Source organism: Dermacentor andersoni, chromosome 1, assembly GCF_023375885.2.
Source record: "Dermacentor andersoni chromosome 1, qqDerAnde1_hic_scaffold, whole genome shotgun sequence".
NCBI classification, from domain to species: Eukaryota; Metazoa; Arthropoda; class Arachnida; order Ixodida; family Ixodidae; genus Dermacentor; species Dermacentor andersoni.
In genome coordinates, this window is record NC_092814.1 from 63824407 (window position 1) to 63848583 (window position 24177).

At 42.7% G+C, this 24177-nt stretch overlaps 1 protein-coding gene across 13 annotated transcripts in view; it reads left to right on the forward strand.

Moving 5' to 3' along the window:
- LOC126546000 (uncharacterized) overlaps positions 1-24177 on the forward strand; it is a 196213-nt gene that overhangs the window by 65276 nt on the left and 106760 nt on the right. For 8 of the 13 annotated variants that reach the window (XM_050194051.3, XM_055061560.2, XM_050194053.3 and 5 more), the window contains one exon: positions 16056-22250. The exons of 2 other annotated variants lie outside the window; for them this stretch is intronic. In XM_050194051.3, the coding sequence (XP_050050008.1) occupies positions 16056-19556 (3501 nt within the window). In that variant the 3' untranslated portion in view covers positions 19557-22250. 3 more of the 13 variants (XR_008608570.2, XR_008608569.1, XR_008608568.1) reach the window with 3 other exon arrangements.

The window sequence follows — 24177 nt, forward strand, 5'->3', positions numbered from 1 at the left end:
AACTGATGGCGTGTTATATTGATGCGTAACAATTTAGCTCGTAAAATAGCAACCAAGTGTTTCTTTAGGAAAAGGGGGGTTGGTTAGCCATATCTGGCATAAACAAATGCCTGTATAGATTTTTTCACAAGAAAATAAACATTCATGCAGTATGGAGCTAAGGGGGACACGTGCAGAAATTGCAACTTTCTGCCAAACACGTTTTGGTTTCCTCAACTATTCAGGAAGGCGCCAGCAAAGTTTGAGCCACATCTGAGCAGTAATAAATAAATTTGTAGTTTTAGGTGGGATGGTGGCGCCTCAGATAAGAAATATGTGCTTGGGACCACCGTTTTGTAAGCGCATACGCTGTGCAAGGAAAAGGCTTAGCATGAAATTGCTATCACCATTGTGAAGGTCGTGTTCCTCTCTTTTTATGAAGTCGAGCAGTGGCATCAAGGCTTTGCTAGGACATGTGCAGAGGCTAATGGATGAAGTCAAAAGCAACAAATTATGGGCATTGATGTTGAAGGAAATGTTAGAGTGTAGCCAGTGGCGTTAGAGAGAGAGAGAGAGAGAGTGTGTATGTGTGTACAAGAGAGAGGGATGTTGTACGCCACGCAAAGGCAAGTGTTTCCTTGTGTGCAGCCACTTTGCATCAAATTATGCATCATGCTTATGCGATTTTTAAAAATGATGATATTAAAGCAAGACTAACATTTCATTTACAAATTGATGCATTTATATAATGTACACTGACGACGTTGGCACATGACTTGGAAAAACGAACACCACACTGTCTTGTGTGTTCTTGTTTAGCCCCATTTTTATGCTGTTTGTTTTTCCAAGCATCTATATAAACAGCAGCTTTTACAACCCCTTAGTTAGCAATGTAACCCATCGTGGCCCACCCTTTGTAGATTTATTCTATGCATGCATGAGAGATGCATTTTTGAACTGCAATATTCTTGTTTAGACTTGCAGAACAGTGTATTCTTGCCATTTAACAGTTTTGCCTTTACCTCTCCAAACCCCACTACTCGATCTTCTAGGTTTCGATGATGGTAAAAGTGCTTGTATCGCAACAATACAGTTGCTTTCGGCGGCTGGGTGCAGGGTCAGGAGCCATGAGGACTGCAAATTTTCCCAGAAATTCTAATGCCATTGAGCTTGCGCTCCTCCCCTTGAGAGATCACACTTAACGGGAGAAATAGAGTCTGTTGAGAAGAGCTAGAGTCCCCATTGGGATTGGCATTATGCATGAAATAAATAAAACCCTAAACAGCTGGATAAGACAGTAAACTTGGATTTTTGCGACGGGCCTATAAAAATCCGTTGTTTGTGCATTTTTTTTGAACGGAAAAAGGACTGGCGTTTCCTTTAATTGCTTGAAACAGAAAGGTAAGGAGAAAGAAAGGCGCTGAAAAGAAAGGAAGAGACGTTGCAGTTCAGTTAACAGTAGAGATAAGCATTGTTTTCCAACCAGGTCTCTTCTAGTGAGTGGTTCGGCTACGACTGCATACGGAAGAGGATGGGCACTATTTTGCAAGTCACCTATTACTCAAATGCGCTTCCAGCATCGTGGGCATGCTATATTCTTCTACATTTAAAATACAGGAACGAACCTTTGCATTAAAACTTCGATAATATAATTTGATGGAAGTTTCACTTTCAGTGACTTGCTATCCGACTTTGTTTAAAGAGATGTTTGGGGGGAACATGCAATCCTAGTATTGTAGTCCTCTTCATGCGACTCATATCATTATTTAATCACTCGGGAATCAATGAGGCAGGCAGTCCGAAGCAGGGCTGCTTTCTTAGAAGCTTTTGTTGAAATTACGGTATCCATAGTTTGCAGTAAAATGTAAGGGCCAGGAGCTCTGAGAGATTTGAAAGTGTTGTTTCTCCTGACACCTGGCTGTTCTGAAGACTGCCGAGTTGTGTTGTTAGGGTGGGCTTTCAGCAGCAAGCAGCATGTGTTACGACGGGGTAGGTGAACCTTACCTAGGCGACTGGCCATGGCTGTGTGGTGTCGAGGGATTGGGCAGTGACGAGGCGCTCTCCCTATGATTTTCATTCTTGACGCCTTTTATATGCATCGTTTCCCCCCCACTTCCTTTCATATCCATCACCCTGCTCAATACCTTCCTTAAAAATTTTTTTCAGTCTGTCACTGTTGCACTCTTCAACATTCACCGGTTTGTTGAACGGCATGGCAGCCCCTGACATATAGTTAACACAATCCAGAATGAGGTAGAGGCGCACCTTAGGTGGGGCCGAAATCTTATGCCTGCTACAGGCAGCAGCTGTCTCCTACTTTCCTCTCTGAAAGCAGCGCATTGCTTGCGCCCATTTGTCGCAATTAGTGTAGTTCTAAACATAGCGGTCCTAAACATTGTATTCCGGGGAGGGGGTTCCACAGCTGAAAAAAAAATGTTTTTGTCTCCTCTCTGTCCATGCCTCAAATATGCTTGCAAGCAGCAAGGCCAGGCTGCACATTTCTTATCCACGGAGGATCTCATCAGTGGCACACTTTATGTGCACAACTGGTGGCAGGCACAAAGCAAGGGCTGGTCGTTCTCCAGAGACTGACAGTCATCATTCTTTCAACAAAGAGAAATGTGTGGTTGCTTCACGCAGCTTTTTGCATTCTTGTAGATTTTCCTTTCGATAAAGTTTTTCTCTCTCTCTCTCTGCTCCCCTAATCGTTAGAGGCCTGTCATAGGCACACGGACCTGGAAGGAGCAGCGCCGTGGATGATCTTGTGTGTTCACTTCGAAAAGGCCTTGACACTAGCCGTGAATGAAACTTAAGGCCCAAAAGAATTTCTCTAATCTTGCTAGGTACAATAGCCCGCCTGCTTTCGCCTCTTCAAATGGGCTCTCTTAATTGTCTACTTGCCCTATTCATGCCCACTAAATGGCGTATTGCCCGCATGGCAGGCAAAATGTCCGAGTAAATTGCCCTAATGTTCACTATTGTAAATACTGTAGTTACTGCAAAAAGACCCTCTGTACTTTTTCTCCCCACTGTGTGCTTTCTCCATTTCTGTTTCCTTTTCGTTGAGACATTCCCCTTTCTAGCCATTGTTCATATGTCAGCCATCACCAATGCAAACAGGAAAATTATTTCTTTCTTCCAGCAAGCACAAATGTAGTTTTCTTTTTTTTTTCAGTCAGACGCTGGCTGACACGGGTGCACCTTTCGCCTATTTATTCTTGGAGCGATGGCAGACATGTTGTCCATGAGCATGGGAGAGGGGATCGCCCCCATGGCAACCCTCCCCCTCCTTCTGACTGTCACTAGCCCTCAACTTGCTTTCACATTCAAACTTTCTCTTTCATCCATGTCACTCTTTCTCAGCCCGTCTCCTGAAACTTTCTGTTCCGTGGGAAAGGGAGGGAAGGGAAGTGGAATTCATCAGAAAATTTCAGGCCCCCTGGCTATGCCAATGAGTGTAGCCATGTATGCACTTGCAAAGCATAAAAGTGAAGTCAGGTTTGCAAAATTAAGCGATGTATAATTTGAACTTAAGATACTTGCTCTCCAGTAATTAAACTTGGTGTCCACTTGAATAACTTTTGCTTCAAATCACCTTTCTGTACCGGTAATCAGTTTGAAACGTCTTCACATGTCTGCTGTCCATGGTATCATAACTTCAGACTACTCGTAGCATCAACCGTAATGTCAGACTACATGAACCCAACAAGTGAAATGGTCACTCGATATTCGCAATTCCCGCAACCTATAGGTGGCACGCATGGTAAAACAAAGTGACTACCCAGAGCAGCATCGTGAGCGAGGCAGAGGGCATGCAAGCATGTTGTATAGCACGTTGTGACAACTTTGCAGTGCCATGCGGCTTTCATTACTTGACATTATGAGCCATATAAAAGCAGAGCTGAGGTATATAGTAGCTAATTTAAGGTGAATAAGTACAAAATAAATACCTGCTAACACATCTCCTGCAGCATTATATAGCTTTTATCATTGGTGTACATGACGGTGCCACGGGAAAGTTTTAAGGGGGTAGGGCAGAAATGCCCATGCCCTACCTGATGCATTGTCACTGAAAAAAAAAATAATAAAGAATGCTGTCTGCTGTAATGTGGGACAAGTAATACCATTTTACATCTCGGCTATTTGTGGCGTTTTTATGTGAAAGCATCAAATGGCCCATTGAGTGAAAAAGCCAGTGGCGTCTGTAGCAGCGAAACTTCCCAAAGGCTGTGATGCCACGTCACGAGTGTGCCTCATGTGCTCATAACGTTTGCTCACGCTTGCTGGCTTGGGCCACGATAGAGCAGAGCTGGTGAAAGGAGGCAACTTCTTCCGTGGAATTGCATGAGGGGAGAGGGAATTGCCGCGATGCCATGCCAGCCCCTCTCTCGGAAGCCTGTGTTATCCATGCGTTCCTTGCCTGCACAAGCTCTTGCCTGCATTCTAACTGTGCGTCGGTAAGGTGAAATCAAAATGGGCCAACTGTCTCAATGCGTTCGCTTGGCCACGAGGAATTCCATCACTTGAAGGAATGCTCAGCGGCATTCAATAGGACAATAATGCTTTCGCATTCACAGCTCATAAGAAGAACTTAGGTGTCCTCGGATTTTTTTAAGCATAAGCAGTCCTTCATACACTTAAATATGTTCCACTTTACGCAACTGAGGAAAATCATTTGCCATTGTTCATAGTAATCTTCATTATCTGAAGAATCAATCTTTCACATATTTCATTTTTACACACTTCCACTCTGACGTGCAATGCGAATAATATTAATTAGAAAACACTGTATTGGAACACATATTGTTTCATGTTTTGACATATTGCTTCGACTTCTTGCAAGGTTACTAGGAAAGCAAAAAAGATTTTCAACCTAATTTATGCAACATTTTATATGCCGCACAAGTTACAATGCATTGATCGTACGGTAACACATAAAAGCCACAAAGCATGCCACAAAAATTTCATTTGCTTAATATGACTGACAAAAATCATACAACCGGTGTGCCAACAATAAATAAAATAATTAAAAATAAAACTTATGAAAATGTTGACACAGCCCAAGGTGTGTGTGTGTCTTTTTATATTCTCTGTCCAGTTCGCGCTTTTTTATTCTTGAAGGGGTCCTAAACCACTTTTTATTGAAGTTGAGAAAAGCATTTCAAGTTAAACTAGACTATTTCACAAATACTTTGCAGCAAAAAGTACTTCAATGTTCAGCAGAAGTGGAGTTATTGCCAATCAAAGATCGCCTTTGATTGCCTTCACGGCACTTCCGTTCCTTCAGTGCCTTGCACAGCAAAGTGGGGCGTGACCACAACGCTCCACCTACTGAATGCCACTGTGGTGCGCAGTTCAAATTTGATTTTGGATGCTCACGTAGATGTCACGATTTCAAATTTTGGTGCCTATGACGTGGCAAACACAGTTGTCCTCAGCGAGCCGTAGTGCACTCACCGAGTGGGCTCGTCGCGGCAGCTGTGGTATCTACGCTGTGTGGCACACAGCAGCGGCATACAACTGTAGTGCGTATGTGCAGCGTTTGCTTTGTGCATGACAGGCCTGGCATGCACACTCGTGCTCACATGCTCCAGTCTGGCTGTGCTGCGTGGTGCTAACCAGCTTTGCCCTGTACCAGCTTGACTGACGGATAGTAGCCACATCCAAAGTGCGCATATTGAAGCACTATCAATACACTATCGGCTTTAACTCAGGAAGAGGGCCTTAGTGTTGAAGCAATGAACGACAATCTTGTGGGCATCATTAAGGAGTGTGCAATAGAAGTCGGTGATAACTCTGTTAGACAGGATACCAGTAAGCTATCGCAGGAGACGAAGAATCTGATCAAGAAACGCCAACCTATGAAAGCCTCTAACCCTACAGCTAGAATAGAACTGGCAGAACTTTCGAAGTTAATCAACAAGCGTAAGACAGCTGACATAAGGAAGTATAATATGGATAGAATTGAACATGCTCTCGGGAACGGAGGAAGCCTAAAAGCAGTGAAGAAGAAACTAGGAATTGGCAAGAATCAGATGTATGCGTTAAGAGACAAAGCCGGCAATATCATTACTAATATGGATGAGATAGTTCAAGGGGCTGAGGAGTTCTATAGAGATTTATACAGTACCAGTGGCACCCACGACGATAATGGAAGGGAGACTAGTCTAGAGGAATTTGAAATCCCACAGGTAACGCCGGAAGAAGTAAAGAAAGCCTTGGGAGCTATGCAAAGGGGGAAGGCAGCTGGGGAGGATCAGGTTACAGCAGATTTGTTGAAGGATGGTGGGATGGGTGGATGGCCACCCTGTATACACAATGCCTCATGACCTCGAGCGTACCGGAATCTTGGAAGAACGCATAATCCTAATCCATAAGAAAGGGGACGCCAAAGACTTGAAAAATTATAGACCGATCAGCTTACTGTCAGTTGCCTACAAATTATTTACTAAGCTAATCGTTTGCATGCGAAAAAGGTGACTTCACACTCCACTTGTGAGCTCCATGCGCTGTTCACTATTGCAAAATTTGGCTGAGATGTTCACAGCAGCGTATGCTATACGTGGACTGGGTCTTTTAACCAAGCCCAAGGGGGGGTTCAGGACCTCTTCAAAGGAAGTGCCTACTGCCACTTTCTAACATTAAAGAATTCTACAGCATTAATGAGAGGGTAGCAGTAGTCGTAATCAAACTTAATAAGAGCTATAGATTAAAGGTAGCACAGGCCTGCGTTCCAACATCCAGTCACGACGATGAGGAAGTAGATCAGTCTTGTGAAGATATTGAATTAGCGATGAAAAAAGTGCAAACTCGGTATACAGTAGTAATGGGTGACTTCATTGCAAAAGTGGGAAAAAAAGCAGGCGGGTGAACAGGCAATTGGCTACTACCGCGTCGATTCTAGAAACGCTAGAGGAGACGTGCTGGTAGAATTCGCAGAAAGGAATAAGCTGAGAATAATGAACACCTTCTTCAGGAAGTGTAGCAGCAGAAAGTACACCTGGAAAAGCCCTAATGGTGAAACAAGGAATGAAATTGATTTCATACTTTCTGCCGATCCCAGCATAGTGCTGCAGGATGTAGAAATGATAGGTAGGGTAAAGTGCAGTGATCATAGGTTAGTGAGGGCTAGGATTCACCTCAATTTGAAGAGAGAAAGAGTAAAACTGCTCAAGAAGGAACAGGTCAACTTAGAGGCACTAAGGGTAAAAGCAGATAAATTTAGGCTGGTACCTGCAAACAAATTTGCAGCCTTAGAACAGAGATGATGATGATGACATAGAGGTAATGAATGAAACCGTAATGAGGCTGGCTTCGTAGGCAGCAACTGAAGTGGGAGGCAAGGCACCAAGGCAACCAGTAGGCAAGCTCCCAAATAACGAAGGACCTAATAAAGAAACAACAAAGAATGAAAGTGTCCAACTCAAGAGGTAAGATAGAATTCGCGGAACTGTCAAAACTGATCAACAAGGTGAGAATAAGTGATATACGAAATTATAATGTCAGAAAGACTGAGGAAGCCGTAAAAAATGGACACAGCCTGAAATCAGTGAGAAGGAAACTTGGCATAGGACAAACCAAGATGTATGCACTGAAGGATAAGCAGGGTAATAGCAATCTCGTAGGTATAATAAATGCAGCGGAAGAATTCTATACTGACCTGTATAGTACCCAGAGGACTCAGAACTCCATTCGAAATGATAATGAACAGGATACAGATACTCCTCTTATAACTAGAGATGAGGTGAGAAGGGCCTTGCAAGACATGAAACGGGGAAAAGCGGCGGGAGAAAATGGAATAACAGTCGATTTAAGCAATGATAGAGGATTCATAATGCTTGAAAAACTGGCGGCTCTCTATACGAAATGTCTATCAACTGCAAGGGTCCCAGAAAACTGGAAGAATGCAAACATTATATTAATCTACAAAAGGGGAGATATTTAAGAACTGCAAAATTATAGGCCTATTAGATTACTCCCAGTATTATACAAAATATTTACCAAGATAATCTCCAATAAAATGAGGGCAACACTGGACTTTAGTCAAGCAAGGGAACAGGCTGGCTTCAGGAAGGGATTCTCTACAATGGATCACATCCATGTCATTAATCAGGTTGTCAAGAAATCCGCAGAGTACAATAAACCTCTCTATATGGCTTTCATAGATTACGAAAAGGCATTTGATTCAGTAGAGATACCAGCAGTCATAGAGGCATTGCGTGATCAAGGAGTGCAGACAGCTTACGTAAATAACTTCGAAAATATCTACAGAGATTCCACAGCCACCTTAATTCTACACAAGTAGGAAGATACTTATAAAGAAAGGAGTCTGACAAGGAGACACAATCTCTCCAATTCTATTCACTGCGTGCTTGGAAGGAATATTCATGCTATTAAACTGGAAAGGTTTAGGAGTACGGATCAACAGCGAATACCTCAGCCACCTTTGGTTTGCCGATGACATTGTTGCATTCAGCAACGCTGCAGACGAGTTGCAATAAATGATTGAGAACCTTAACAGAGAAAGTATAAGAGTGGGGCTGAAGATTAATATGCTGAAAACAAAAATAACGATGAATAACCGGGCAAGGGAACAAGACCAGGATCGCCAGTCAGCCTCTAGAGTCTGTGATGGAGTATGTTTACCTAGGTCAACTAATCACAGGGAACCCTGACCATGAGAAGAAAATTCACAGAAAAAAAAAAAAAAAAGAACGGGTTGGATAGCATACTGCAGACATCGTGAGCTCCTGACTGGAAGCTTACCATTATCATTGAAAAAGAAAGTATACAATCGGTGCATTTTACCGGCGCTGACATATGGGGCAGAAACTTTGGAGACTGACAAAGAAACTTGAGAACAAGTTAAGGACTGCGCAAAGAACGATGGAGTGAAGAATGCTAGGCATAACTTTAAGAGACGGAAGGCACAACTTTAACAGACAGAAAGATAGTGGTTTGGATCAGAGAGCAAACGTGTATAGACGACATGCTAATTGACATAAAGAGAAAAGAATGGCGCTGGGCAGGTCATGTAATGCGTAGAGTAGATAACCGTTGGGCCATTAGGGTGACAGAATGGGTCCCAAGAGAAGGGAAGCACAGTAGAGGACGACAGAAGATTAGGTAGTGCAACGAAATTAGGAAATTTGCGGATGCTGGTTGGAGTCGGTTGGCGCGGGACAGGGGTAATTGAAGATTGCGAGGAGAGGCCTTCGTCCTGCAGTGGACATAAAATATGATGCTGATAATGATGATGACCCCCTCATCAGTGGGCCCACAACCTTGCTGATTCATAGCCTCACTACCCATTCTTTATCTGTGGATTTTGCCGGAATGAAGAAGCCATATGTCAATGTGGAAGATTCGGCTTATGCACTGGGACACGCAGGACATGCGCTTACTATTGTAGTTCTTGACTTACATGCATGGAAGAGGGAAAGAGAAGCCTATGCCTGCATGGCAGGTGTTGGCACAGCCTGGTCTAGCTATGTGACGACGCGGCCATACCGCATTGTCGTCTGCTCTTCCTCCTTGAGGCGTTTCTACTCTGAGCGCTTCGTGGTGCTGCCATCTGCAGGCATTGCGAATACAGAGTAGTAAGTAATTAGCACTAGAAAATGTTCTGTATTCATCATCATCATCAACCTGGCTACACCCACTGCAGGGCAAAGGGCTCTCCCATACTTCTCCAACTACCCCGGTCATGTGCTAATTGTGACCATGTTGTCCCTGCAAACTTCTTAATCTCATCCGTCCACCTAACTTTCACCGCCCCCTGCTACGCTTCCCTTCTCTTGGAATCCAGTCCGTAACCCTTAATGACCATCGGTTATCTTTCCTCCTCATTACATGCCCTGCTTATGCCCATTTCTTTTTCTTGATTTCAACTAAGATGTTATTAATTCGCGTTTGTTCCCTCACCCAATCTGCTCTTTTCTTATCCCTTAACGTTACACCCACCATTCTTCTTTCCATAGCTTGTTGCGTTGTCCTCAATTTAAGTAGAACCCTTTTCGTAAGCCTCCAGGTTTCTGCCCCGTGGGTGAGTACTGGTAAGACAGCTGTTATACACTTTTATCTTGAGGGATAATGGCAACCCGCAGTTCATGATCTGAGAATGTCTGCCAAACGCACCCCAGCCCATTCTTATTCTTCTGCTTATTTCAGTCTCACGATCCGGATTCGCGGTCACTATCTGCCCTAAGTAGATGTATTCCCTTACCACTTCCAGTGCCTCGCTACCTATCGTAAACTGCTATTCTCTTCCGAGACTGTTAAACATTACTTTAGTTTTCTGCTGATTAATTTTTAGACCCACTCTTCTGCTTTGCCTGTCCAGGTCACTGAGCATGCGTTGTAATTGGTCCCCTGAGTTACTAAGTAAGGCAATACCATCAGTGAATCGCAAGTTACTAAGGCATTCTCCGTGAACTCTTATCCCCAGTTCTTCCCAATCCAGGTCTCTGAATACCTCCTGTGAACACGCTGTGAATAGCATTGGAGAGATCATATCTCCCTGCCTTACGCCCTTCTTCATTGGGATTTTGTTACTTTCTTTATGGAGGACTACGGTCGCTGTGGAGCCACTATAGATATCTTTCAGATTTTTTACATAAGGCTCGTCTACACCCTGATTCTGTAATGACTGCTGAGGTTTCGACTGAATCAAATGCTTTCTTGTAATCAATGAAAGCTATATATAAGGGTTGGCTATATTCCGCACATTTTTCTATCACCTGATTGATAGTGTGAATATGGTCTATTGTTGAGTAGCCTTTACGAAATCCTGCCTGGTCCTTTGTTTGACAGAAGTCTAAAGTGTTCCTGATTCGATTTGCGATTACCTTAGTAAATACTTTGTAGGCAACGGGCAGTAAACTGATCGGTCTATAATTTTTCAATTCTTTGGTATCCCCTTTCTTATGGATTAAGATTATGTTGGCGTTCTTCCAAGATTCCGGTACGCTCGAGGTCATACGGCATTGCGTATACAGGGTGGCCAGTTTTTCTAGAACAATCTGCCCATCATCCTTCAACAAATCTGCTCTTACCTGATCCTCCCCAGCTGCCTTCCCCCTTTGCATAGCTCCCAAGGCTTTCTTTACTTCTTCAGGTGTTACTTGTGGGATGTCAAATTCCTCTAGACTATTCCCTCTTCCATTGTTGTCGTGGATGCCACTGGTACTGTATAACTCTCTATAGAATTCCTCAGCCACTTGACGCCCACACGTCAGCCACGCGCTGCCTCTCGCGACCGCTCAATTAGCGAGGGAACTATCTTATCCATATTAGTAATGACATTGCCGGCTTTGTCTCTTAACACATACATCTGATTCTTGCCTATTCCGAGTTACTTCTTCACTGCTTTTAGGTTTCCTCCGTTCCTGAGAGTGTGCTCAATTCTATCCATATTATACCTTCTTATGTCAGCTGTCTTATGCTTGTTGGTTAACCTCTAAAGTTCTGCCAATTCTATTCTAGCTGTAGTGTTAGAGGCTTTCATGCACTGGCGGTTTTTAATCAGATCTTCAGTCTCCTCCGATAGCTTACTGGTATCCTCTCTAACGACATTCCCACCACCTTCTATTGCACACTCCTTAATGTTGCCCATAAGATTGTCGTTCATTGCTTCAACACTAAGGTCCTCTTCCTGAGTTAAAGCCGAATACCTGTTCTGTAGCTTGATCCGGAATTCCTCTGGTTTCCCTCTTACCGCTGACTCATTGATTGGCTTCTTATGTACCAGTTTCTTCCGTTCCCTCCTCAAGTCTAGGCTAATTCGAGTTCTTACCATCCTATGGTCACTGCAGCACACCTTGCGGTGCACGTCCACATCTTGTATGATGCCAGGGTTAGGCTTAGGAAAATGGGCTCCTTCACGCCCATTTTCGATTATCACGCTTGTGGAAAAAGGTATTCATTATCTGCAAATTGTTCTGTTCTGCAAACTCTACTAATAACTCTCCCCTGCTATTCCTGGAACCTATGCAATATTCCCCCGCTGACTTGTCTCCAGCCTGCTTCTTGCCTACCCTAGCATTGAGGTCGCCCATCAGTATAGTATATTTTGTTTTGACTTTACCCATTGCCGATTCCACGTCTTCATAGAAGCTTTCGACTTCCTGGTCATCATGACTGGAGGTAGGCGCGTAGACCTGTACGACCTTCAATTTGTACCTCTGCTTGAGTTGCACAACAAGACCTGCCACCCTCTCATTAATGCTATAGAATTCCTGTATGTTACCAGCTATATCCTTATTAATCAGGAATCCGACTCCTAGTTCTCGTCTCTCCGCTAAGCCCTGGTAGCACAGTACGTGCCCACTTTTTAGCACTGTATATGCTTCTTTTGTCCTCCTAACCTCACTAAGCCCCATTATATCCCATTTACTACACTCTAATTCCTCCAATAGCACTGCTAGACTCACCTCACTATTTAACATTCTAGCATTAAACGTTGCCAGGTTCAGATTCCAATGGCGGCCTGTCCGTATCCAGAGATTCTTAGCACCCTCTGCTGCGTCACAGGTCTGACCGCCGCCATGGTCAGTTGCTTCACAGCCGCTGGGGACTGAGGGCCAGAGGGTTTTTTAAACGGTGGTAAATTGCGCGGCACCAGGATTCAAACCACGGTCCTCTTGCACGCGAGGCAGATGCTCTACCTCTACGCCATCGCTGCCAGTTCATATTATTGCTTACAGTTAACTAGGGTAAACACTGTTGTTTTTTGTAGCTGTTGTGTGTGTGCTTGAATTTCTTTATTTGGCTCTTTTTATATATATATATATATATATATATTCTTAAGTCATTTGGCTACTACACGGCCATACCTAAATAACATGAAATGGACATATATAAATCTATGCCTGGTTGACACATAAATCATGACCCATACATTTCTGTCAGTGCTGCTGCACAATGTGAGTGGTAATAGGTTAAGGCTAAATAACAGTCATAAAGAGCCTGTGGCATACATGTATGCATAATAGTGCATCCACATAGTGTTTTATATCCAGTTTCAAAAAACATCATGCTTTTGAAACAAGGAAATATGCGAGTGCATTTTTGTAATTCCCCCCATTGTAGTTCTCTAGGCAATCAGTTCAGAACTGACACCATAAGCATCAAATTAATAACTTTATTTTAAACTTCGGCACTGGTGGTATTCAGAATGAACAGTGTTACAATTTAGCCTCTTCAAAGTAGGCTGGGTAGGAGTGGTAAATGGCTTTGAATATAGCTGCCACCAGCTGCTAAGCAGTTATGCTAATTTCTTGTGTGTAGGACTCCACAAGAAACTTAAGGTGCTGCTGCTTCTCTGGTAAAGACTTTTACAATTCTTTTGACATCATTGGCTGCTGCAAAATGTAGTTTACAGGTTATCTAGTACAGGTGTTAGAGTTTGCCCCCTTTTTTTCCATCCCTGTGACTGAAAAGTCTTGAAATGTGAACTGAATGTAGAGATTTAGGACCTCACATTGAAGATTTGTCTGATGATTTCAGAAACACTTAAAATTTTCATGTACATGCCTTTTCAGTGAGTCTTTCAAGCCAGAGCTCTCTTTGCGAACCCTCCCGGACTTTCCTGACCATGACTAGTGCTGCTGACTTGCTAAATAGCTTACACTTCAACAAAAATAATTAAATTACGTGCCTGATAGTGGAATGAAACCTCTGTTGTCAAGCACAGCAGGCCAGTGCCCTAACCATTAGGCCACGGTCACATGCATGCTTCTCTCGTTCCAAAGGCAGCCAGCTCTTTAAACTTTTGGTGCATGCATCCTTTGTCACTTTCTCATCTTCTTTCCTCATGACACCTTGCACTTTGTGGCACTGTGTCGGACTGCACTTATCCCCAGGATTGGCCCACATTCCCCAGTACTTTCCTCGTAGCAGCTAATGCTACATAGAAATTGTGCGATGTTGTACCGACTTCATGATCGGCCCACGTTAATTATGCTTTGACATTTCTTAGCCAGGGTACAAATTTCATTATCATTTTAACATAAATCATGTGACATAAACATACTTGCATATTATTGTACAACACTTAATAGTGGTTCACGTTACAATCTTGTGTTCCTCTTGCTAAAGCCCGTTAAGTACTTACGGGGAACCCACCAGTCAGCATGTATAGATTCGAGTCGAATGGCCATGGTAGAAATCGTGCCATTGCCGCCATATGATCGTCATCAACGTGGTTGTCGTCTTGCTGCTTTCATCACACACATAACTACTCAATTTGCGCTAAAACAGTGGTTCACCTTGTAACACTTTGCAGAACCTTAAACAATGATGGATAGCCACGTACTTGCAACCCCGCAGGGGCGTCTGCGGCAGCAGATGTTTAGTGTGTTGCAATACCACGTACCCGAGCACATGAGGGTTAGACCCTCCCACGTTTAACTGTGCGCGGCTTAACCGTGCTTGGCTTAGCCCTGTCCGGGGAAAAGGGTATCCTTGGGGTTGAGCTAATGTCGGGTGTTTGGACCTTTACAAACCCTCGGCGGCGGCAAGATGCCCCTTTGGCCTCGACTTCACGTAGACGGCACCCCCGGACTGACCCACCCGTTGGAAATTGGTAGTTGCCCTTTCCTGTCTTCTCCTGGCTTCCCCTTACTTCCAATTTTCCAGGCAGCAAGGGCTAACCTTGCGTATGATAGCCAAACTTTGTTCAAGCAACACGCAACCGAACTACATTCATCAATAAACTGCATCTCATTGTTGTACAGATAAACTGAGGTGTCGCTGACACAATCATCTCCCTTCTTTCAAATATGATATGCCTCACATAACTCTCTTGCTCGGCTATCTCAGCACCGGCACAATATCCCCACTTCTTTCAGGATCGGCTTACACGGGCATGCTAAGCAATGAGTAGGAAGGTGCCCACTCACTTTAATCCTAATCGACAATTCATGCTCATGCATGCGTATATTCACGCACCTTCCTGTTTGTCCTACGTAGACTTTGCCGCATGATAGAGGAATCTGATAGACTACCCCAATACTGCAATCTACGTAGGAATTGGTGTGCTTTACTCCGCACCCCTGGGACCTCCGCATTAGTGCGAATATATTTGCATGCTTTCTAACAAATATTTTTTAGGCCTTACAGCCGTATTTCATCCACGTCTTGATATTCATTATTCATTTAACCAAGACAGTCTATTATCATGGCCTTGGCGCTCTTTGGCCACTTCTGGCCCTTGCACCAGTAAACTCCAATCATCATCACGCACTTGCAAAATGTTTTGCATAATATTGATTCCTGCAGTTAGTGGGAGCTGCACAATTTCTTTTTTGCAATAATAAGGGTTCTTGGAAGCAGTTGATATGTTTTTTGATGATGAATATGAAAATTTAATTGCACTAAGGTAGTGTTTCAAAGCTAAAGTAATATGATATTGCCTTATAGGCTTTTGCATTGATCCGCTGTAAGGACTGCCCTAATATAGTGAGTCGGAAGCCAAATTGAGGTAAAGAAAACGAAAAACATGAACGATGCATCACCAGCGTAAATGGTAAGCATTGCACTATTGGCACTCCATTATGATGGTATACATTTTGCTAGCCACATGGTGCTTAATAGAGCATTCATTAATTCTGCTGTAAGTTGAATATGTCTTTGTTATGATTTTTGCTTAAACCAGCTCTCAAATTATTAATGGCCAAGAAAATAGCTTAAAAGCATACTTGAAGCAGTCTGTTAGAAAGGCTTATTTGACTATTTAAATGCTATGTTAATCCTAGCGTGTCTAGATGACAGCAAGTGCTGCAGTGCTTACCTTCCAGCTGGTATATTATACAAGCAATGCTTATTTTTGTGCTTATTTTTAACAAATGTTAAAAAGTTTTGTAAATGAGCCTTTACCTTTCCTGCTCCTTATTTATTACAGTGGTCATAAGGCAAGTATTTCTTTTGACCTTTCCTGCACCTTATTTATTGCAGTAGTCATAAGGTAAGTATTTCTTTGGTGTTGCATGTAGGTAATCACAGCGATCGATAACATCAAGTGCAGATGCCTGTTTTTACTTGATTAGCATCTTATAACAGAATTGTTCTTTCTTTAGGTTGCAGGATCGGAGCCAATTGTCCAAGAAGAAGTGATAGGCTACTTTGACCTGGGCAACCCTGGATTGCAGCTTGTCGGGGGTGACACTTTCTACCTCCCAACCGAAGCACTTAGAGAACATGTCCTAATGTCCGAGCACGGCAAGGAAGGGCAACCTATAATTGTTGTAGTAGAAGAAGGCTCTCAAAACGTTGTTGTTCAGGCTTTTTCTAGAGATTCTGAGGCAGTGGGAGAGGAGGCAGCCTTCACAATGAATCAACTGGATAATGCCATCTCAGCTACACTTCCAGAGCAGTTTGCTGGTGTAGAAACAATAACAACTACTGAAGGGCAACAGCTGCTAATTCTGTCTGAAGGTGGTAGTGGGAAGCCTGTAGACACACCAGTTGAAGATTCTGCTGCTGCTGCTTCTGATACTGGGTCTTCGTGCCATGAGGGTTCGAAGGATAATTTACCTAGGCAGTGTGTTGCATCACTTAACAGCATCCAGACAGAGCTACAGCCAGGGTGTAAAGAGTTGTTGGAGGTAAATGGCAGCAAGGAAGTAAAAGCAATTCCTGATAATGTACAGGCTCCTGAAGAAAGGGCAGAATGCAAATATGAAAGTGAAAGTAAGCCTCATGCACCTGCGCCTGTAGATGTTCAAGAGTCCAATAAGACTAGTGGCTCTTGTGTGTCAGTTGCCTTTGGCCAGGGCGACAATTCAGAATATCAAGAAAAGCCAGTATCACCTAGCATGGAACCAGTGCAGGACACCGAACAAAAGAAGAATGGAACAATGGCCATGGATGTTGGTCATCTAAGTGATGGTCATTCCAGCGACATGATTACGCCACCTGCACAGGCCATAAAACCTGGCACAGAGACCAAACTAAACGCTTCTGAAGTGCCACTGGCACCATCCATTGCTGCTGAGAAGTTGGACACTGCTGACTTACATAATGCAGACAAACATACCAAGGAATATGCCATGTGTGCTGTACAGGACTTCAAAAGCAGTGAGGCTGCAGGCAACACCCTTGCATTTTGTGAACATCAAGGTCAAGGTACAAGTATGGATGTTGCTTGTTCACCTCAAACCTCAAGCCAGCACCTTATCGTGGACCCTGCAACACAACCATCACTCAAAAAGAAAGTTGATAAACCTTCCCCAATGGTAGCTCAGCACAGTGACGACTCATCAGGAAAATCCCTCAAAGGAGGTCAAAGTACTAAAGTGTGCAATGAAAGAACCAATCAAAGTGCCAGCATTAAACTGCGAAATGGATCTGAAAGTACAGGTCTACCTTTACCTTTGAGTCAAAGCAGTAAACACAGCAGTGATTGTTCTGCTGTGACTGGTCCACAGCAAAAAAGCATGGAGCCAGAGGCCAGCAAGCACTCTGTTACGTTAAGGGCTGGTGCAGCAACAGCTCTTGCCAAAAGCAAGGTGGGACAGCCACCTCAGTATGAAACTACAGGGAGTGCTTCAAACAGAAATACTTTGGTTTTGAGCCCAGAGCCCTGTCCCACACCTTCATCTTCCAATTTAGAAGCTAGTAGCCCATCCCCTCACCACAAACAACAGAGCTTGGTGGAGAAGGAAGGCACGGCATGTACACATGACAATGCTGTGAATGAGGAAAGTGTGTCTTCTCCAGTCACCACAAGTGTAGAAAAAAACCTAGAGTGTGAAGACAAGCATGCAGACTTCAACATTGAACCTTTGCCTTCTGCTTCAGAGGAACTATCTCAAACGAGTCGTAGTGTTGGTGCATACAATTCTGATAAACTTGGTGGAAAGAATACATCAGATGAAAAGGATTGTTCCAATGAAGAACAGGCAGAAATCCTTGATAAAAGCATGACTGAAGAACCAGGAAAAAAATCTCTCATTGACGAAACATTAAAAGTTCAACCAGCTACCAGTAGTTTAAGTAACAACATAATTACTGACATTGAGCAAGAAAAATGTCAGTCAATTGAGAAAGATAACACAGTAACAAAACTTTGTGATGTTATAAATGAATGCTCTGAGTTACCACAGGATTTTCAGACAAAATCCAGTCAAAGAGAGAAGGCATTCCATTCAGGTGAAATGAAAGTATTGCATGAAATACCAAAGAAACAAAATAAAAAACTGGCATTGAATCCTGTGGCAACTAGTCACGTGGAAAGCAAGTTGCAGGGCTCTCCAAATAATGATGGTCATAAAGTCCCAGTCCATTCACAAGCATCATCAAAACTAGACACCGATGAAAACAAGTTAAGAGAAACTTTTCATAACAATGATGCACTTCCTTGCGAACCTGCCGATAGCAACGTAAACGTGCACGATACTGAATGTCAACGTGATAAGAAAGATTTTGAGCATTTTGCGCCACATGATGGCAATGGAGGACTTCAAGAGTTGCACAACGACGAACATCAAGAGATGGGGGCATGTGAAAGGACTGCAGTGAAAACCACAAACCAAAACATTCAAGAACAAGAGGAAGAAGGCCAAACTTGGGTCACAGATGAGGACAGTCCAAGCGTGCCAGAGGCTTTGACTTCTTGTATACAAAATGTGCCATGTTCGCCAAAAGCTAAAGGTTCAAACTCTGCAGGAGCAAGAAATGCTATAGGGTCCGGTGATAAACTTCTTGCTGCACTTGACCTAGTTCCCCGTCAAGAAGCATCACCACTTCCACCTGATGACACAACAGAACCCTGTCCACCACCTAAAGAGCAAGATGTGACAGCCAAAGAGCTATGTACAGCACCTAAAAATTCTGATGAAGGAGACAAAGAAACAGAACCAAAAGAAGGATGCTCAGATGGGCAAGAAGACGATTCTCCAAGTAAAAGGCGTTGGAGTCTTCGTACACCAACAAAACCAAGAAAGAGAGTCATTATCCCAGACAGTGATGATGAAGATTTTGAGGCCTATGCAAGTGAAAACGTTCCAACTGTAGCACAAAAGAGCAAGTCAGAGCAGGCATTTGATGATCTTTTGGATTTCTTCAAGAAAGAGCAAGCTCAGAAGGCTGCCGTAAAAACTGCACCAACAAGAAAGAGAAATGCAAAAAAAGTTGGGCTAGCAGCATCCAAAAGTGCATCTGCCCGTTCAAGATCATCTGCTGCGAACAGTATCCCATTTGAAAAAGAATCCACTGTGAAGACAGATAAGGTGAAAGATGTAGTAAAGCCCACAGCAAGGAAAAGCCAGCCGGTGAGCACACCTTGCACAACCAGCCGAGCTGCTGTCGTGAAGCAAGCTCGAAAGCGACGCTCGGAGCCAGTAAAGGTTGTGGCTCCTAAAAAAAGTTTCAGTGACGGTGTCAGTAGCCGGATTCCCTCTATAAGTGATACATTTGCTGGAGACATCAGAATTCGCTGCCAGAAACCAGGTTCCTCATTGGATAAGATGGCATCACGGTATCATTGTTCCAAATGTGGCTTTCGCTCATCTCGAATGGAGAATATTGTGAGGCACCATAAGCAGGACTGCCCATACTCTAAACAAAATTCTGCTTGAGATTCCAAGTCCTTAAAAAGTACAAACAGTACTCACACATGAGCCTGTTATCACTGTCATGTACACATCTGACTGCTGCAGACCCGGTTCATTCATGTTTCATTTTTGTCATCACTGACGTCATTGTTTATAAGAGGGGGAAAAAATGGCACGTTAAAAGCACAAAGTCAACCATGTGTATAGCATAATTTTTATAGCAAATTGTGACCATCTGGATCTAAATAAAACTTCACTTTCTCACTTAGTTTTGCATAACTGTTTCTGTCGATAAGGCCAACAGTACGATTAAGCGAGCCTTGTGTTCATTTTAATGTTCTTAGTTTTTAGGAACAAAAGTAGGGGAAATGCACTGCTTGCTTAACATAAATGTGATAGTTGTGTTTGAACTCCCATTTGGTTTTGTTTTACGCATGTGTTCCAAACTGTGTCGCACCAGTGCTGCTCACAGCCTCAAGGTACCGAAACACTTCTACACTGTTGTAGGGCACATTTTTCTTTTTAATCTGCCAATGACAATAATTGCTCACCTGAAAAGTCTTAACCAAATTTGTTTGGCTATAGAATTTGGTCACGTAGTTGTGTCACGACACCTACCCTTGCAGCTGGTGCAATTGACATGACCAAATGTGCTGTGTATTTATCATGGTCTTCAGTGTAGATAATTGTGCATATAATTTCTCCGAAACTTGTTTTCCTGTGTAGTAGCTAAACAAACTAACACACATTGTAGTCTAGGGAATATTGTTTCCTCTGCCAAGACACTTGCACGTGTTTAAGCACATTCATCCTAAGGGCACCTGTGCAATCTTTGTTTACATCCTCCCTTCTTATTGCTATGTATGTTTACTTGATAGACACTGAAAGCTGTCTGTAATCAGTCGCCAGCAAAAGCCATTTTTGGCACTGATATTTCAGTGTTGACGGAAGTGAGGCAGTGTCAAGGGTAGCAAAGCACAGTGCTCACCATTCCTCCTGCCTGTCTTTGGAACGATTAGCAATGCCGACTCTCTGACCAGAAAGTGCAACAGCAGGCAAGATCACCATTTCCTTATTTTGTGCCCTATTGATTGTGTACTACTGTAGGTGTACCCATTATCAGCTAAAAGCTCAATCTAGTTCAAAATCGGCTAAAATGTCGCACTATCCCTTATAAGCACAAATTTAATGCTAGATAGGCCTAAAATATGCCAGATATGAAATCTGTTAAAATTGAAACACTGGTTGAGAGGTCAAAGGGCTACTCTTGGGTGCATTGTGCTTGCTACTGTTGTCGTGCATGCCAGCAAATGCTTATGACCGGTTCTAGGAGTTAGATGCATCGCTTTTTTCTTTTTTCCCACCCCTCAATTTTCTTTCTTTGCTTGTAATTTATTTTTGTATAAGTAGTACTTGGCGTGCTCTGCCATTTTCATGTTCTCCAAGAAAATGTTTATGTATGCTGGCTTTATTTTTTCTTCAGTTTGATACTGTTGTTTACTGCTGTTTTTATTTTACTTGATTTACAGATACTGTAAGGTGCTTACAGTTAATTGCTAGTGAAAGGGTCACTTTGTATGATAGAATTTCTCTTATGTTGTAACAAACTATGTTTTACAATCTCGCAGGGTGCTGTATTTCTTTCTGCACAAGGTACATGCATAACATGTTACAGTGGTCTGAGATGATGAGCTTGATGTGCCAATTGTGAAGTGTGGACATATTATGCATTATATTGGCTCCTTTTGGCATTAATGCTAGAAAAAGGGTGCTTACATGTAATAATTTCCTTTTCCTCATTTCCTTGTGAGAAATTTCCTCATTTTCCTTTTCACTGGTTTCTTTTTTTATTCCTCTCTCTCTCATTCTTTTTTCAAACACAGAGCTTGACCTGTTACTTTGTCACCATTGTTTCGAATCCTTGATATGTGCTGAAACTTGGCTATGAATTGCCAGCAAAAAGGGCATTATTGGATGCCAGAATTGCTCATAAGTTGTATATTGCTACCTTCTATTGCCTGGTTAAGCACTGTTTGGCTGGCACCATTTATTTTTGTGTCGGAAAGAGAAGCAGAATTTGAACAAATCATCTTATTGGAGGGTTCTTGCACCATGTAGTGCACATTACAGTGAGATCTCTGCCTAAGGGACAATATTATGTGCCAATTGTGAAAAGTTACTAAAGACCTTAAGGTGGATTATACAAACACATGTGAGTGGTCTTAGGGGATTTACTGTTTCATTGCTTTATTTTTATTTACTTAATTTTTTTTTCCATCATTGTATGGCATTGAGTCTCCGGTGTTGGATGGTTATTTTCTGTGCAAAAAACCGCCCAGCATCGGATGGGTAGTGGTGAACACAATTGTGCCACTTTAGAGTTAATTCTGCTTCTCTAAAAACATTAGGAATGGCCAGTACAAAAGCTCTTACATTCTTTCTGTGCTGTGTTCACTTGAGTGCCCAGCTTGTGTAGTAGATAAAGCTTGACATGTTTCTGTGTTATTGGCCTTCAACCTCTTCCTATTTCTTCACCTTGGTTTACCCAAGCAAGGGTTTGTAAAAAAAAATGTAGTTTTTTTATGTATATGTAATATTTTAATTTAAACATGAAGTGCAAATTATTAGCCCTATTTGAAGAATTGCTTGTATACCTCCTCTTTCTTATTGGAACTTTTTTTAGCTGAACATTAAAAGTTTGCTCACCATTGCAAACAATTTTTGTTTCTGCTCTTCTTTCAGTTCCTGACTCTTCTTATCCTTGTAGTTAGAGTTAGAGCTGCATTTGGACATCCTAGCATTTTCTAGTTTCTTTTAGTGCAACTGTAGATATAACAAAGAACAACTTGTCAACGTTGAAACTGTTGATGTCTGTACTTTCAAAAAAAAAAGAAAAGATTCATCCCTTCAGTTTTTAAACCAAAAAGTGCATTACAAACCTAAGTTTTCATATGAAGTTTAGCTTTCGGTACCTCTGGCAGCCACATTCCTTGTCTTTGAGCATTACCTATACTGCGTAAAATAAGTGGAGAGTGCTACTTTTATCTTGGCTATTGAACAACGTCTTTTCCGTCAGATATTGTGCTGGCAGGATTGGCAAGAATTTGAACACTATAGGGCGTAATAAGCCTGGACACTTGTTAGCGTGATAAGTGTTACCAAATTCAGCTGCCCACTTTTTGTCAGCACTGATTTGTCCAAAATGATCTATCATCCGAGAGCAACACAACCTTGCCCGGACGTTAGCTCACCCAAAACAAAGAGGCTGAGAGCGAGGTAGCTGTACACCTGTTACATTTGAATTGCTTGGGGGGACATTGTGAGTCAACAAAGCAGAAGCATGTTTATTAATTGCCTCATTCTGCTGATCCACGATTGTCTGCAAGGAGAGAGAGAAAAGAAAGGCTTATGTACGATGGTTCTTCATGCAGCCCTGTAAAATTTTGTCTAGCCCTCGGCAATAATAATAATAGAAAGTAGCCCTCAACCATGAAGAATGGGAAGGTGTAAATATTTCTCTGGAGGCCTAGCATTGTAGTTTGGCTGACAACATTGGCAGCAGCAGAACAAAGCTTTATGACTGGTGCCATAGGATGCGCATCACCTCCACAGTCTCACAATCTATTGTGTGTTTGGTGTCGCAACCAAAGATGTACTGACAGGTTATTTGACTCACTTTTGTTAATTAAACTTAAAGCCATGCTTCTTGCACTGGGAGGAGAGGTGTTGGGGTAGTGGGTTGGTGTTACTAGAAATGTCGCACCATCCTGGGCAGCACAGTGAATCCAACCTCCATCACAACAAGGGGTTCTACAATTTAGAAGCTACTAACATGACCCTCATTTGAAAAGGTGCATCTTTGCCAGTGACTGATGCATTTAGTAGTAGGTGGCGCAACCTTTATGTTGCGCACCAATGCCAGTTTTAATGCACATGCTAGAAGGTCACTGCTGCCTATGTGTTCATTCTCTAGAAAATACAGCATGTGAATACCTGATGTAAGTCTAAAAAATTCTGACCTGTAGAGGTGCACGCACATGTGACATTTATAGTAGTGATTACTTTTGCATGCACTTTCTCTCGGGTTTGTTTGTTTATTTATTTATTTATTGTGTGTTCAGCATTACTTCACTTTGGGGGTAAAGGGGGGGTATGTACTGTACTCTGTACCCCCCCCCCCACTTCGAAATGAAACTTTTTGCCTTCAAGTACAAGCAGTAATGCGCCTGTTTCGTTCTGCAACAGATACGCACAGGCTCACCGTGTGCAAAGAAACTAATTTCTCTAACACATTGTTAAAAAGCATGCATAAATATTGCTAAAATTGTTCCGACTAGGCCAAGAGAGTCCAGTGTCAGTTTCGCAGTTGCTTTTTTTTTTTCTCCTCAATACAAACAAAGGAATTCCGTTTTGGATTCTTGTAGAGCGACCGAGTTCGCAGTGAACTACCACGCTTGCACGGTCAATGCACAAAAAATGTCTGGCCAATTATTATTCTAGCTCTTAGAGGAACACTACAGGTAGGCCTCGTACACTTCTCATATCGATGATCTGTGAATCTCTCTAGAGCGCCGCTTTGAAAACCACCAGATACCTGAAAACAACGCTATACAGAGCTTGTGATTTGTCCTACCAAGGCAAGTCG